At 35.0% G+C, this 17,480-nt stretch overlaps 1 protein-coding gene across 1 annotated transcript in view; it reads right to left on the bottom strand.

The window, feature by feature from the left end:
• Positions 1–17,480, bottom strand: part of COL19A1 (collagen type XIX alpha 1 chain) — a 330,577-nt gene that overhangs the window by 296,675 nt on the left and 16,422 nt on the right. The window contains exons 2-4 of the mRNA XM_045843183.1: positions 17,319–17,445; positions 6,137–6,211; positions 4,215–4,314 (exon numbers count right to left, since the gene is read on the bottom strand). Coding sequence (XP_045699139.1) covers positions 4,215–4,314; positions 6,137–6,211; positions 17,319–17,409 — 266 coding nt within the window. The 5' untranslated portion in view covers positions 17,410–17,445. The remainder of the gene's footprint in view (positions 1–4,214; positions 4,315–6,136; positions 6,212–17,318; positions 17,446–17,480) is intronic.

Raw genomic sequence — 17,480 nt, 5'->3', positions numbered from 1 at the left:
CTGATAATTGCTAAAACACAATTTAAAGATAATCAGAATATGATAACCTATGATATAACTCTCTCTCAATATGTATAGAAATAATGAATTATTTCTTTCACATAACAAGGGATACTTGTAGATACGGAAGCCAAGTAACTCTTTCCTTAAAAGATAATGCTAGAAAACTAGGTAACATGCCATGCAGAATCTTTAAAGTGCCCTAATATATATCATTTGCTATTCCAAGGAATACTGAAAAAATAGACGTGAATTTAAAATAAAGCCAAGCATATAAAGCCCTTCAGCCACTCTGAAGCCCGTGTCACTTTGAAGTGTACGATAACATTTATTTGGAAGGCCCTTGCAAGAGCGCCTTTGGGATCCGCACATTAAGCCAGGCTTAAGGTACTAAGTGTTATCCAATAGGTAGGTATCTGACCAACACACTTACTAGATCTCTCTATTCACCTGGAAGATGTCAGAACAATAAAAACAAGCTCAGACACAGAAAGAATCCCTATTTTTCATACAAGATAGCACCTGCCTCTTCCCATGCTAATTCTTCAAAGCAGCTTATTTACAAATATATAAATAGCTGCAACTTTACTCCAGTCTCATTGAAAAATCAAAATAGTGTCCTGGCTGATGTGGCTCAATGGAGTGAGCACCGGCCTGCTAACTAAAAGGTTACCAGTTTGATTCCCTGTCAGGGTACATGCCTGGGTTGTGGGCCAGGACCTGAGTTGGGGCATGTGAAAGGTAACGATGTTTCTCTCCCTCTCTTCCTCTCCCCTTTCCCCTCTCTCTGAAAATAAACAAATAAAATTGAAAAAAGAAAAGAAAAATCAAAATGGCATCATGTAAGAGAAGCATCCTAGTAAACTTGACTCAATGAGTGAAATTAAGTGGAAACGTGACAAACTACTTGACACTTGTTAGTCAGCTTAACCAGATACCCTCCAGTTTCCTGTAGTGGAAGCACCAGGGTTCCAATGTGCAGAGTCAGAGAGTTCACTTACACTGATCACCCGGGGAACACAGTGATTCAGAGCCAGGAGTCAGGAAGTAAATGTCATGTTATACCTAATATTTATTATCACACCTATTCAAAGGAGAATATCATTGTCTAAATGTGGCACCAAGTTTTCCAATATAATGCTTAAAATTAGCTAAGTCTTCCTATGCACAGGCCTGATGAATTTTAGAAGGTTTTCACTCTAATCCTTTAATCCTTTAATTCTCAAGCCAGAATTACAGGGTTTAAATCATCAAGAACGCAGTGGGAAAGAGAACCTCAATTTTTGGAAAAGAATTTGACTTTCGTAAATTAATTTACTAAATTTATCTACTAATAGTTAAGAAACATCTAAACTAATATACAAGGTCTGTCCAGAAAAAGTCCAATCATTGTTAATATAATGAAAATGGTTTGTGCAATATCAATGTAACCTGACAGCCAAGGAAAGTGGACTGGAATGTGCATGCATGAGCAATGATGACTTCACTGTACTAGTCAGTGGGGGTGGTAGACACCACTGAGTGAGCATGTGTACTGTGTGGCTGTTGTATTAAAAATGACTGAGCTAGTAGAGCAATGAATCTGCATCAAATTTTGCACTGAGTTTATACATTCCTCTGCAGAAATTGTTAAGATGATTCAGAAGTCCACAGCCATGGGCAACTGGTGATGGGCAGCTTCATCACAACAACGTATTTGCTCATGAACCACGTCTCATGCAGAGTCTTTTGGCAAAACATCCAATCACCCAGGTGACTCATCCCCGCTATAGCCCAGATTTGGCACCCTGTGATTTCTGGCTTTTCCCAAAACTAAAATCACTTTTGAAAGGGAAGAGATCTCAGACCGTCGATGAGATTCAGAAAAATATGATGGCGTAACAGACTGCAATTGGGAGGTCCCAAGGTGCCTATTTTGAAGGGGACTGAGGCATTATTGTCTTGCATACAATGTTTCTTGTATCTTCTTCAATAAATGTCTCTTTTTCATATTACATGGCTGGATACCTTCTGGACAGAATCTATCTATCATCAATCTATCTATCTATCTATCTATATGAGATACATATTGATTTTACTGCATCTGAATACCGACTCATGAAACTGTCTTGTCCTGAGGGTTTAATGCCTACACGTGAAGCCACCTAAAATCATCCCCCACCCCCCCGCCACGAAACAGCACAAGTCTGTGGTTACATTTGCTGAAGTTCCCCATGTGACAGTCACCCATTATATTCCCAATATCAAATTACTCTCTTCCTTTACACTCTTCTTTTTTACCAATTAATAAGCAGTTTACTTGTAAGGAACCATATCATTAAACTAAAAGTATTGAAAGTATCACAAAACAGAAGATCTAAAAGAAACTTTCTCAAGGAAAAAGTAAGTTCGAAATACGATCTACATGGAGCATGTGAGGATAGGCAATGAGATGACTAATGCTATTTCCCTTTGAGAATTTAAATACTGAGATCTTCAACAACCCCCTCTGGTAACTTAAATATTAAGCTATCCACTAGGAAGTGAAATGTTCATATAAGCTTTCACACAAGAACAGCTGTGCTGCATTTTAAACCAAACAGAATTTTGATGTTTTTTCATTGCGGTGTATTCATACACTAAAATGTTCATCTTGGACCCAAAAGGCTGTAAATATCATGACCATATATGCTATATTTGCCTGCCCGGTGACTTAAGCTTTCTGAGTAACTATTTATCCGCCCTCAGTTACATATAGCCAACCACATGAGTAATTATTACCTTGAATAGCTGGAACCAATTGTCAGTATTTCAATGGCAAATGAGTCTTTTTATAAATCCAAGATTTATCAACAGAAAAATAATAATAAAGATAACAAAGGAAATTTTTGGTAAAACCATTTTGAAATAAAATGAATATCAAGATCAAAATAAAACTGAAAAAGAGTTTTTCTTTACTATTTACTCTATACAATATATAGAATGAATGCCTAAGGGCTATGTTCTTTTATTTTAATTTATCATGAAACTTATCTGCATGCATAAAGCATGTAGAAATCAGTATAACAAATATAAGTTTTTTGTCTCTAAGTCTACATTGTACCTATTTTTTTTATTTTATTTTAATCATCGTTCAAGTACAGCTTTCTGTCCTTTACTCCCATTCCAGCCCACCCACCCATCCCTCCCCACCTCCCTCCCATTTCCACCTGCCCCCAGTTTTTGTCCATGTGTCCTTTATATTTGTTCCTGTAAACCCTTCCCATTCTCCCATGAAATTCCCTCCCCTCTCCCCTCTGGTCACTGTCAGCCTGTCCTCTATTTCAGTGTCTTTGACTATATTTTGCTTGTTTCTTAGTTTTGTTCTTTAGGTTCCTGTTAATATCGCTAGCCATCAGAGAGATGCAAATTAAAACCACAATAAGATACCACTTCACACCAGTCAGAATGGCCATCATAAACAAAGCAACAAACAACAAGTGTTAGAGAGGTTGTGGAGAAAAGGGGACCCTAGTGCACTGTTGGTGGGACTGCAGACTGGTACAACCACTATGGAAAGCAGTATGGAACTTCCTCAGAAAACTACAAATGGATCTGCCTTTTGACCCTGCAATTCCACTGCTGGGACTATATCCTTAGAACCCTGAAACAACAATCCAAAAAGAACCTATGCACCCCAATGTTCATAGCAGCACAATTTACAATAGCTATGTGCTGGAAGCAACCTAGACGCCCATCAGTAAATGAATGGATCAAAAAACTGTGGTAAATTTACACAATGGAATTCTATGCAGCAGAGAGAATGAAGGAGCTCTTACGCTTTGCAACAGCATGGATGGAGCTGGACAGCATTATGCTAAGCAAAATAAGCCAGGCAGTGAAAGACAAATACCATATGATCTCACCTGTACCTGTGTTTTAAAATTTATATTTTAAAATCTAATTTTGGTCATGTCTATGTTAAATAAAAATATTTCTCCAAAAAATAAAATTACTATTTTCTAAAGACTATGCCTCTGTCTGTACATGTAAATGTTGTTTGCACCACAGAACAAGACCAGATTGCAAAGATTATTGAAAACAACAAATTTATATTTTTAATTTACCACATTTACCACACCATTCAAGTGAGTATGACAGCACTGAGATGTTTTATTTTTTAACAAATTATTTGTACTCTCCTTAGAAAATAGCTAATGTGGTATTACAATAAAAAGAAAAATTATTTTACTTACACAGTATCTCTAATAAGAAGTGCACTTCCCAGTCTGAAACAGGTTCTATCACCTTCACAAAATGCACGTCGCAAAGAAAAGCTCTCTCCTAGATCAAACCCTGTAAAACGTGACAATTTAATCCACCAATTTTATTAAATTTAGTAAACTCACAAAGATATTAAATTTAAATAAGATTTTTTCAAGAGAAACATTCTTAGAACCAGCAGTACCCCAATAAAGAATTGTGAGGTTGTGGGGTTTTTTGTTTCATTTTTTTGTGAAGTATAAAGAACATTATTTTGGAACATCAAAATGTTTCCCTTAGACCACTCCCAGCTGATGGCAGCTCAAATTGCTGAATATTGTAATTACAATAGTACTCAAGTTATAGATGTAGAGAATGTGTTTCACTCCTTCCTTCAGCACATAAATAAAATTGATCCTACTGCGTTATCTTAATTTCAGTTCAGCTATTTCCCATGTTGTTCTTTTCACATATCATTCATGATGTACATTTTGTACACTGAGAAGTACAGCAGTCTATGTAAATGTATTCCTCAGTGCTGAGTTCCGTACGATTGTATTCACCCTTGTTAATGAGGATTTTCTGTTCAGTGGCTTCAATTTTATGTATTTTTGTAATTACTTTTGAAAACATGCTTCAAGTATGAATCTTATAGAATACCTGTAAGTCCCACTTCAATTTTTGGAGTTGATTTGTATTTTCACATAGTTTAACTTTGGGGAAGCTTTTTACCATTGTGTCGAATAAACTTGATAGTAAGTCAGGTCATAGCACAGGCTGATACAATCAACATGATTTCATTGCAAAGTGTATTAGAGTCAGCAAGTTTTTGCTTTGCTAAATACAATTATCCAGGGAACACAATGATACATAAATTTTGAAAATGCCATCTGATTTATAAAAATCAATAAAAAGGCTTTGGTAAAACTCTTTCATGCCAGTTGCTGTTTACAACAATGAACATGCCAATAAAACATTTGTTCACTCAAAAAAAAAATAATAATTTTTGTTGTCCATATCTATGCACTGATTTATTTCAACTAAAGTTCTACTGTTTTAGATCAGCAGGATTTCTCTATTTCATTTGTCTCCTCTTAGGATGTAGAAGGATAACGTATGTTCAAAAGACTTATATATTAATTTGCTTTGACCTAGGGAATTATCCTAAGGAAATAATCAGAGTACTTCATTGTAGCAGCTCTGGTAACTAAAGACAAAAATTTCATTAAGTAAAAAATATCACTGCCATTCAACTGAAATCTAAGCAGCCTTTAAAAAAATCATGCTTTAGAAAAATAGCCCTGGCTGGCGTAGCTCAGTGGATTGAGCTCGAGCTGTGAACCAGGCATCGCAGGTTCGATTCCCAGTCAGGGCACATGCCTAGGTTTCAGGCCATGGCCCCCAGCAACCGCACACATTGATGTTTCTCTCTCTCTCTCTCTATCTCTCTCTCTCCTTCTCCCTCCCTTCCCTCTCTAAAAATAAATAAATAATTTAAATATTTATATATCAATATATATATATATCAATATATATACATATACACCATACATATATATACATATATATACATATATACATATACATATATATATACATCTATATATATATTGATGTGGGGAAATGTAGTGAGGTCTTTCTCATAAATTTTCTTTTTACAAAATTCCTACAATGTATAAAACTTTGATAATTTTAAATAACATTTTTTTCTACAAGAGGTTGAGTTGTTGGTCTTCAAACAACAAAAAACTCTGTTTTCAGCATATTTTCTACATCATCCATATTCTTTGCTTTTAATCTTTTATATTGATGTCATCATCTTAAATTACAATGTCAAGGAATTACCCATAATATATTACATGTTTGGTGATAATTTTACATATAGTGCTCCTTTGTAAAGGATTATAATGCTTACCTGAAACTTCCAGTTCATCTCTATTGTCTTGTCTAAACTGATGTCCCTCTGTCCTCAGGATAGCACATTGTTTTTCTATTTAAAATAAAGTATTGAGGACTTCATTACATTTCCTATCAATTTTTTCAAATAAATTTGAAGCAAACAATATAATTAGAAACTTAAAAATTGAAATAACTTAAATAATTTTATTAAAATTCTGTAAAATGAGGATAAGAAAATTACCTACCTAATAGTGTGTTTGCAAAGATTACATATAGTTATTTATGCATGTGAAGTGCTCAGAACAGTACCTGGTATACAGTAAATTCTTGTTAGTGTTAGCTATTATTACTATTTACTATTATTGTTATAACATTCCAATTGTTGCTATATACTTGACATTAGAAAATTAGTTAGCTTTATCATCATTAAATTCTCATATTCAAAGCATATTCCAATATTAAAACAAGTGAACCACTACTATATTTCAACATAACTTTAATCCAGATTTTGGTATCAGGTGACGTTAAACTTTAAAGTAGAAGGTAACTGATATGAACTGATTAAATTGCCTCCAAAATTCATATGTTGAAGATTTAATGCATAATGTGATGGTATTTGGAGGTGGTGCCTTAGGGGGTAATTAGTTTTGGACGAGGTCACAGGGGTGAGGGCCCCATAATGGGACTGGTGTCCTTATTTATAAGGGAATGGACAGACAGGAGCTCTTTCTCCCTCTCTGCCATGTTGAGAACCAGGAAAAGTGCCCTCATCAGAACTTTGTCACCCTAGCACCCTGAATCTTGAATTTCCCACCCTCCTAACTGCGTGACATAAACGATGTTGAAGGCACCACCTAATACCAACAAGGTATTCCTAAACTAAGGCAGCAACATAGATAGATGTTGTTAAAATAAAATTAAAAAGTGAAGACCTCTCATATACGAAAGTGGCCTATAGTGAAAAAAATGAGAAAAAGATGAAGAAAGTATTATAATTAAGAGCTAATGCAAAGATTGATAAATTGGACTTCATTAAAATTGAAATCTTTAATTTTGCTAAGTCTAAATCTAAAATGTTGCTGAGACATTAAATACATTTAATTATATTCAAAGAAATAAAAGATATAGTTTGTCTCCATTGAAAGCAAATTTACATATTCAATACTACCACAACACACTCATATAGTAATGTACATGCACACACTTACTTTTTATTATCTGGTTATATTTAAATCTAAGTCAGGCTAAACTCTGGGAAAGTAATAGTCAATTCATAATTCAGACAAAATTGCAGCCAATTTTAAGAATATGCCAAGGTAACTGTACAATTAGAGAGATCTTCTTAAACTAAATTTAGTAAGTATTTTGGCATCATGCAATCCTAACCTTAATTCTTCACAGCTAAAATTCATGTTTGAGTTTAATGACCCAGAAGTTTTTAATACAGAAGGGAGATAAAACCGCTTAAAACAAACTTGATCTCCTGCTCTGTGGAATGTGGAAATGCCTAACTCACCAGTTCAACTGTAGAGCTCCTGAGCCCTTTCTTTAACAAATGCCTCACAGAGTTCAGGGGCACTGACAGGGCATCATCTTAATGTATTTAATCAAAAGAATAAATTAGATTCTAAATAGTGCTACCACTTACTCAGAAGCTTCAATACACATAAATAAAATTATAGCACAGAATAATTTTGGAGATTACTTAGCTACATTGGAAATTCCTACTTCAGAGATCTAAACATAACTACAGGTCCTATACAATAGTATAATTGGACATTTTGTAAACATTACCAGTTTTTTAATCTGAATTTATAGTAGTTTTTACAAAAACCAAGTATCTCATCAAGATCTCTGCACCAAAAACTAGAAAATGTTGTTGAGAGACATTAAATCCCTAAACAATTGAAGAGATTAACCAAGTATTTAGATTGGAAGATTCAGTATTAAGATGTCAATTGTCAACTTATTTCCATATTCAATGCAATACCAAATAAAATCCCAACAGGGTGTGGGTGTGTGTGCATGTGTGTGAACTGAGAAGCTGATTCTCAAATTTATACAGAACTACTAAAAAAGTAAAGTAGCTAAGGCAAAATCCAAGAAAAATAAGCTAGAAAACTTACACAGTCAGATATCAGGAATTTTTATAATATTGTGTTTGTTGGTGCCCGTATAGATAAACAGACCAATGAAACAAAGAGTCTAAAAACAGACCCATGCAACATTTATTTGCCATAAAAAGTCCAGTAATATACAATGGGAAAAGGATTATCTTTTCAATAAATGGTTCTGGCTCAATTGGATCTCCATATGAAAAAACACTGAATTGCTCTGGCTGGTGTGACTCAGTGGATTGACTGCCGGACTGTGAACCACAGGGTCACTGGTTCGATTCCCACTCAGAGAACAAGCTTGGGTTGCAGGCCAAGTCCCCAGTAGGAGGCATGTGAGAGGCAACCACACACTGATGTTTCTTTCCTTCTCTTTCTCCTTCCCTTCCCCTCTCTCTAAAAATAAATAAAATCTTAAAAAAAAAGAAAAACACTGAACATTGACCTTTACCTCATGCCATGCACAGAAATTGATTAGACATGATCTTAGACCTAAATTTGAAAGGTAAAACAATAAAGGATTAAGGAAAACATAAAATCTTCATGAACTTGGGGTAGCAAAGATTTCTTAAAAGGGACACAGAAAGCACCAATTATAAAAGACTGATAAACTGGACTTCATTAAAATTAAAATCTTTATTAATCAAAAGACAATATTAAAAGAGCAAAATGGCAAGCCACAACTAGGAATCATACTCTTGCAACATCCAATAAAGTATATCCAGAATATACAAAGAATCCTCACTGATTGGTAAGAAAAAGACTGAAACCCTATTTTGAAAATGTGCAACAACAACAAAAAAGAAAACACTTAAGCACTTCACAAAACAGACTATCCAAATTGTCAACAAGCATATTAGAGGGAGCTCAGCATCGTTAGTAGTCAGGGAAATGCAAAGCAAAACCACACTGAGATACAACTAAATAGCTAAAACTTAAAGACCAGACAGCACTAAGTGTTGAGGAAGGGGCAGAACAAAGAGAACTCTCCTGCATCGCTTGTGGGAGTGGAAATAGTACAACCACTTTAGAAAACTGTTTGGCAGCATTTATTAAAGCTAAATATACCTGAACCCTATGATCTAGAAACTCAATGACCCAAGAGAAATAAGTAAAAACATGGGTGTAAATGGCCCTTTTAAAAGAGAATATTCATTGCAGCATTACTCATAATAGCCTAAAACTGGGAACAACCCAAGTGTTCACTGACAAGAGAAAAAATAAATAAATTTGAATATATACAATGAAAAACTGCATAGCAATAAAAAAGAATGAACTACTGATACATGTAACAACCTGAATAAATCTCAAAGATAGAACATTAAATAGAAGAAATGCCAGTCCAAAAAAAGACCACTTACTACAAAATTCTCTTTTTATGAAGTTCAAGAGATTAAACAACTAATCAATGTCAGTGTACTGGTACCTTAGTGGGGCATCAAGTGGGGGCCAAATTTTGGGTTCTGTAAATGTTCTATAATTTTACCTGACTGGCAGTTACAGAGATGTGTAAACACATGTATAAAAATTCATTGTAGTCTACATGAGAGACTTGTTTATCTCGGTGTATGTAATACCTCAACAAAATGAGGAAAACAGCATGTCTGTGAGAAAAATACTTTAAACTGAAAGAGATTCTTGCAAAACAAAACAAAAACAAAAATGCAGACCAAATTTTTATAGCGAATATGTGACTATAAAATAAGATTAACTTTAAATTCTTCACAACAAGGGAAGCCCCAATAGATGATTGGCAAAACAAATCTCAAGACAGTAAAAATGGACTACCTACTATGACCTTTTGATAATGAAGGGAAAGTAAACTGGCCTGTTGCCAAGTTGGAAACAGCATATGTCTTATTTAAATTCTTTCAGAGACTTAATGAATATATGATGTCAAAGTAATAAACCTGTCACTTTGAAATGAATGAAATTCAACATCTCTATCAATACTTATGAGAGTATTTCTCCACTGAAATCATTAGTTTATAAAAACCAAACACAGCTTTATACCTTTAGAATGTGGTTTATTGTACAATGCTACACAAAATAAATGATAACTAAATGTTAAATATTTGGCGGTAAGATTAAAGGCGTATTAATCTGAATGCATAAGTTTTAGGGATCCATTTCATAAAAGTGGCAAGGTAGTAGAAGTGGCTATCACAAGTTGAAAGTGTTAATATTGACACATGCATTTTAATATGAAATAAAGCACACTTTTCCAGTAAATGTGCATGTGCCTCAAAGAACCACCGATGAGACCACTGTCCAAACATCCTGTCAGGTAGACAGGAGAATCAATGCCATTGTGCCATTTCAAAGGCTCTCTGGACTGTTTCAAAAGTCATTTCTAAAATTTCACCACAAAAAAAGATGTATTACTTAGGGACCCTTATTCAACAGATCTTTTAAAAGAAAATGCAAATGTTTTTAATAAATTCATGCTAAAATGTTGTCAGTAGTTGTCAGACCCACTTTCTTCCTCCCTGTGCTTGAAGACCCTGGGAAGTCTGTAGAGTCAAAAGATATGAAAGGGGGCAGAGGAAACACAAAGGAAGGCAGCTGAATCAGATTTGGGTAGATTACGTAGATTGTATTTAATTACCCATAAATATAGGTAAATTTTTAAAAAGATTTTTACCATTTTCTCCCTCCAAAAATCGGAATCCTGAGGACCTAAGAACAAATCATTAGAAACGTTATGTGACTTTCCCCCACATCACACAGTCACCCACGCAGAGGCCAAGTTCAGGAACATGTATAAAGGACTCATGGACAAAGCCAAGGAGGGTAGGATCAAGGGTGGGAAATGGGGATGGCTATTCCCATTTCCCACCCTTGGGGTGGAAAGGGGATAGCGGTGGGGGGAAAGTGGAGATAACTGTACTTGAACAACAACTAAAAAATGTAATTAATAAAAAATAAAAAGAAAAACTAAAGTTTCCTATAGTCCAACTTTTTTTTCTCTGTGTGGAACAGTGCACATCAAAGCCAAATTCTAAACAGAATGATAGAGTACCTATAAAACTCTCCTCATTCTTGAGAAGAAATGCTTTTTTCCCCCTAATCTCAGTTTGAAACATGTGCTTTAAAAAAAAAAATCACTTTCCCCTTAATCTCTAAATCCTTCTACTATGTTCTCACCTACTGGCTAGCCTTCTATTGTATTGCTAAGCATTATAAACTGAGATTAGATCACATATCTTTGCAACATATTTTTCTTATTATTGTTCTGGTATTTTTTATACCCACTCAACTAGGTTTTCACTTTAATAGAGTATTTACTGGAGGCATGTTGAATTCCTCTTTTTTGCCTCTCAGAAAGCTAGAAAGCCCAGACCAGTTAAAATCCATTCTTTAATTTTTCATTTTTTTCAATTGATTTAATACATAAAAGATCTGTGAGTGTTGCTGATACTGAACATTGACCAGTCGCTCCCTGTGGACACAGAGGCCTCTGGCCTTAGGAAAAGCCAGGGATGTTGTGGGGATCATTATAAAGAGGAAAATTAAACTAGAGGCATCATTAAAAATAGATGTAAACATGTTCCATTACATTCTTTGTAGTTTGTTAAGGGTTCTTGGTATTACTTAAGCTATTCACATGCCACTTTACTGACTGCAAGGCAATAAAATATATAATTTGTCTAGAGGAGATATAATTTATCTTTTAATTTTGCTAAACTGTAAGTATTTCTACACGTTTGTACATAAGTATTTATATATTATGAATAATACAGAGTAGCAGCATTCAAATAACTGGGAGAAGACTTGTTGAAAGGTCTTTAGGGAAGATTCGTTACTGAAAGATATTAATTCCGAAACCTACCCATTCAACATATCTGGTAACAGCCCTGGAAGGCAAGCATGACCATCTCTCAAGAGGTATCACAGGGCAGTATGTCTTGCTTTGACAAATTTTCCAGAGTCCAAGGTGTATGTAGCCTTTAGCCTTGCAGGCTTACAAATCAGATTTGACAACACACAAAGCACAGACCCCCTCAGCTCCTCCTCCTCACTTACCTGATTCTAGTCTCCTGGCATTTTTCTCTCACAAGCTGAGCACACTCCTGCCTCAGGGCCCTGGGGCATGAGGCTTCCCAGGCATTCACATGCCTTGCTCTCTCACTGCCTTCATGTGTCTGCTTCCATGTCCCACACACATGAGGGCAGCTTTCCCTGACCACTCTATATGGTAAAACAACCTCCTCCCCTCACCTCATGTAGGATTCCTAGATATAGCAAATACAAATACAGGACACCTAATTAAATTTAAAGATCAAGTAAATAACAAAAATATTTTTAGTGTAAGTATATCCTACACAATACTTGGAACATCCTTGTGCTAAAAAAAATTATTATCACCTGACCTTCAGATTTAACTGGGTGTCTTGTATTTTATATTGCAACCTTACTTGCGTGCTCAGACTCTGTGAGGCCAGAAATGATGGGAGTACGTATCAAGAAGGTGACAGTGAAGATTGAAATGGGAAGGAATTGAGACACAAGAATCAATAGGATGTTATAATGGATTGACTGTAGGGAAGAGGGAGAATTGGCTTGCTTAGTTAGGTAAAAGTTTAGTTTACTGAATGGAATCCCACTAGAAGAACAGATTTAGCTAGGAGTAAATTAATCTGTGGTGAGACAGAGGGGGAGTTAGAAATGTTAAGTTTGAGGTGTCATTAAAAATTTCAAATGAAGTTATTGAACAGGCAGTTAGAGATACACATATGGAATCAGAAGAGAGGTCCAGGCTGTGAAGAAAATTTGGGAGCGATTAACATATAAATCACACTGAAAGCCACAGGGACCTAAGAGGAGAAGAGGGAAGTGCTATCTTCAGAGAAATTGCAACATTTCTCCTCTCGTGTCCATTCTTCCTGTTTTGTTTTTCCCATTTCTTCACATCCTCAGGAATATAAATAATATACTATGGAATTAGTATATTATTTACGCTAATTTAGTTACCAGTGAAACTAAAATCTGTGTAGTTTTATAGATGCTCCTCTATTTATCAGTCTTTTCTCCTAACAGTATTAAGGAACTATTAAAAGGATTAAGGAAAATTGTTTACCTTTAGTGGCAAAACTCATGGCACGGCATTTGTTTGCCTCAGGATGGGAAGATGAAGAGTAGCAATTCACCACAGATATAGATGTGGTTTGTTTTCTTTCATAATTGGATGACAAATAAGAGCTCTTTGGGGATTTGCATTTAAAATAAAAAAGGCTAAAACCGAATTCCTATCGGACAGAGGGGGAAGCAGGCCTTTCCATTTTATTTTTGCTAGTTGCCCTCAGGGCCCCTGTTCACTTCGTACTCTGACATTAAGTCTCATAAAGGGCTGCAGAGCACACTAGGTTGGGAGAAAATCGTTGGTCAACAAAAATAGGGACATTGGACCAAAATATAACAAAAATAATATGGAAAAGTGACCAAACAAGAAAAAAGAGGGGGAGGGGGACAAAAATATTTTAACCGATCACAAAAGATCACAGAACCTTCACTACTTATTTTGTATCTAAAGCTATTCCTCCAATGCGACAGGAACAATATCTTTATTAAACAATTGGGAAGCTTTCCACCACTTAGAAGTCACAGAGTACATTGGTCAGTAGCACCATGCTTTCACGGTACCATACTAAACATGAGGAATTCTTGAAAACATAAAACAGTGTTCCCTATATGACAGCATACTTTCTCCTCTGAATGTCAGAATGCAATGTTTGCTAATTAGTAAAAGCCAAATTTCAGAATAATGGTTTTTCTTATAATTAATATAAAATTAGTTTAAAAGGGTTTAGGTATATAGTTTGGGGCCTAAGTTTATAATCAATTCAATCTAGACACTTAACTTGAAGTGTCTAGAAAAGTTTGGTAACTTTTTCTTTTACCAAAAGTAAAAGAAAAATTATGATTTAAATGGATTCTACCATATGTCTTTTAAATTTATTTATTTATTTGTCCTCACCCGAGGACATTTTTCATTGCATTTTAGAGATAGAGAGGAAGGGTCAGAGAGAAACATTGGTCAGTTGCCTCTGGTATACTCCCAGACCCGGGATCACATGCATCTGGACCAGGCCCAACCCCGCAACCCTTTGGCTACAGGACAGTGCTCAGACCAACTGAGCCATGCTGGACAGAACTGTATATCTCTTTTTATTAATCATGGGGGTTTTTGCTGCTTTTCCTTATTATGGTTTTTATTACTTTTGATGATAATTCTATATTTTGTCTTAAAAAAAAGAGGAACTTCGAATTATTTGATACATAAGTTTTTATCATAGAAGAAAGTTTTTAAGTAACTTTCTTCTAAAAGTAAGAAGAAACTCAAGGTAAGTTTTGAGATAGTCTACATGCTATGTAACTTTTAATACAATTCTCTTCCCTACCCTCTTCTGACAACTAAGTTGAAACTTCCACATTCAAACAGAACTTCATCTGCAGCATGAAAATATGCAAATATGCCTTATCTCATAACCCCCACATAGTAGTACAATTGATAAAAAATATTAAATAAATTCTTAACAGCCTCCTGACATTAAAATTCAAGTTGTTATTGAATCTCACCCTGTTACCCTTGGATTCTGTCTCGACTGGGACAATATTCCAAGTATGGTAATTGTTAAATATACCATAAAGCAAAGCAATTAAATGACTCAATGTGTCCTTCATATATTTAGGTTTAATAGTAGACTGTTGACAACTTCACAGACTCCAGAGTTGAAACCCAACCTCTCCCTCAGATTGGTTATATTTTATTTTTAGATGTAATCACTTCCCTCCGGTAAATGGTTAGTGACCACACGCACAGGTCTGCACATGAGGAAACTAAAACGGGAACCTGCCCTGTGAATCAGCTACACAAGACACAAGAAGAGTGGCCTCGTCAGTCCATGCCCAGCGGGTCATCTTATGACAGTACTGTGCTGACATTTTAACGAGTGCAAATGATACCTGAAGTTCAGTAATTTCCATGGCATGTGGAATATGCTTTACTTCATAAGCACCTTATACCAAGTGGCATGATAAAAACCAACTCTTCATTTTGTTTTTAATTTCCTTTAGTACTTTATGTTATGTGAATCTTGTTAGGGTTCAGATTAATTTTGAATTCATACCCTTATTAAAATTACTCACAAGGATTAGCTTGGTAAATTCACGGACCAGCATATCTACATTTTGGTAGTTCTACATACAATACAGCCTGACTGAAGCATTGAGATACCAAAGCTGCAAAAGCAAAACATTCAGGGGAATCCCAAGCTGGGGAAGCTGCAGTTATGCAAGATGATTCAATTCCACAGATCTGCTGAACTACACTGTGCCTAGAGTCAACAGTCCTGTGTTATACACTTAGAAATCTGTTTAGAGGGTAGACCACACGTTAAGTGTTCTTACCACAAAAAACAAAAAATCACTAAAGGCAAAAATAAAAATAACAAAATAAAAGGGACCTGGTAGCATAAGATGCAGAAAAACCAAATGAGAAAAAAAGTCAATTATGTCAAAGGTGGGTGTTTCTAAGTGTTTCCTCAGACATGCTGCACTAGATTTTCCTGGGGAGCTTGTTAAAGGTGTAGTTACTGACTCTACCGCAGGCTTCCTGCACGATGGGAGTCTCTGAGAGTGGGGCTTGCAAATCAATGCCCTCAATGATACTTGCTCACTCTAAAATTGGAAAACCATTTATGTAGATACTTCAAGTCATTGCCATCATCAAAAACATTTATTATGCACCAGCACGTGCCAAAAAACTGTGTCTTTCTTAATTAATACTCATTTTCCTTTCTAACCAAAAAAGTCCTCTGCCCTCGGATTAAGTTACAGTTTGCATTAACTAGTAAATCTTTTAAAAGGAAGAGACATAAAGAAATACAGAAGAGCAGCACCATTATCAGAATAAACTCTCCTGCTCAATGTACTTCTTTCTCCCATGAGTCACTACTGATTTTTTCTTACTGATGAAAGTTTCCCCCCCAAAAAATATGAGACTCACACGTTGTCATTTGTACAGTGGTAGAATATACAAACTTTCATATGAATTATTTTAGAAAATGTACCTCCTGTCAATTAGTAAAAAAAAAAACATAAAGACTTGCATAATATTCCCAGAGACTAAAATTTATTACAGCTTTATAAGAGATTATTTTTATTTTATATTTGCTTCAAACTCACAAGTCTACTACAGTATATTTGTACCTGTTTAGCAAAAATTATTAAGCAATATATTTAAAAGAACAAACACAATGAGACTTGGATTCAAAATACATCACCACATGTAATCGTCATCAAAATACATTATATGGGATTGTTTGCATAGGGGAGTTGATGTTTCTTTTTGATTATTAAAAGGCTTCTTTAATGTACATAGCTTTAAATTAAAAGGCAACTTTTCAATTATGAGGTACATCTAGATCAGATCAATAACTTACATATGCTCGGTGTTCAAGAAAAGTTCCAAATTAGCCACATAATCACATATAAAAGGTAGAGGTGGAAGCAAATATTTCAAATTTCCTTCAAGCCCTTTGGAAATATTTATGAGATTGATAATCTAACAATTGCAAATAAATATTATCTATTTAGTTCAAATATTTTGTTCACCTCATCTGAGGCATCACGAAACTGATTATAATTAAATGACATTCCTTTTACACCTTCTATTCTGTTTTTCACTTTTTCCTAATTAATATTAGATACGTCTCCAGTTAATCCTAATTGGTGAAGGGTTTCTGTACTTATAATTTAAATAATTTACAACTTAAAGGGGAAAAGGAGAAATAAACACACGCAGAGATGAACACATATATTTATATTTATAAATACCAATGAGAGAAAGGAAAGGACATTTAGACTAATATAACATATGCATAAAAATGAGGTGATTTTAGAAACTCTCAATGTTTAACAGGAAAGTCAGTGAGGGAAACAATGAATTATTATTTATTTTGTCTTAATAAAATTAATCTATGGCCTCTTCAACTTCAACAAGATTTATTTTCATATTTTTAAAAAGTAAATTAAAGACTATAAATAACATTTGGTAACTAGAAAAAGAGGTAGCCTGGATACCTGGCTTGTCCCTGACTGTCACGGAAGTGGAAGCAGGAAGCAGGAGCATCGCCACCCAGAGCCAGCATTTCCAAGAGCCAGCGTGACTCATTGTGCCTTGAAACCATGCAAACAAGTGACCGCAGATCTGCAACAAAATCAAGTATTTGAATTGAGCTCATT

The sequence above is a fragment of the Phyllostomus hastatus genome, unplaced genomic scaffold (assembly GCF_019186645.2).
Source record: "Phyllostomus hastatus isolate PE091 unplaced genomic scaffold, TTU_PhHast_1.1 phas_contig_40, whole genome shotgun sequence".
NCBI classification, from domain to species: Eukaryota; Metazoa; Chordata; class Mammalia; order Chiroptera; family Phyllostomidae; genus Phyllostomus; species Phyllostomus hastatus.
This window is presented reverse-complemented; position numbering and strand designations above follow the sequence as displayed.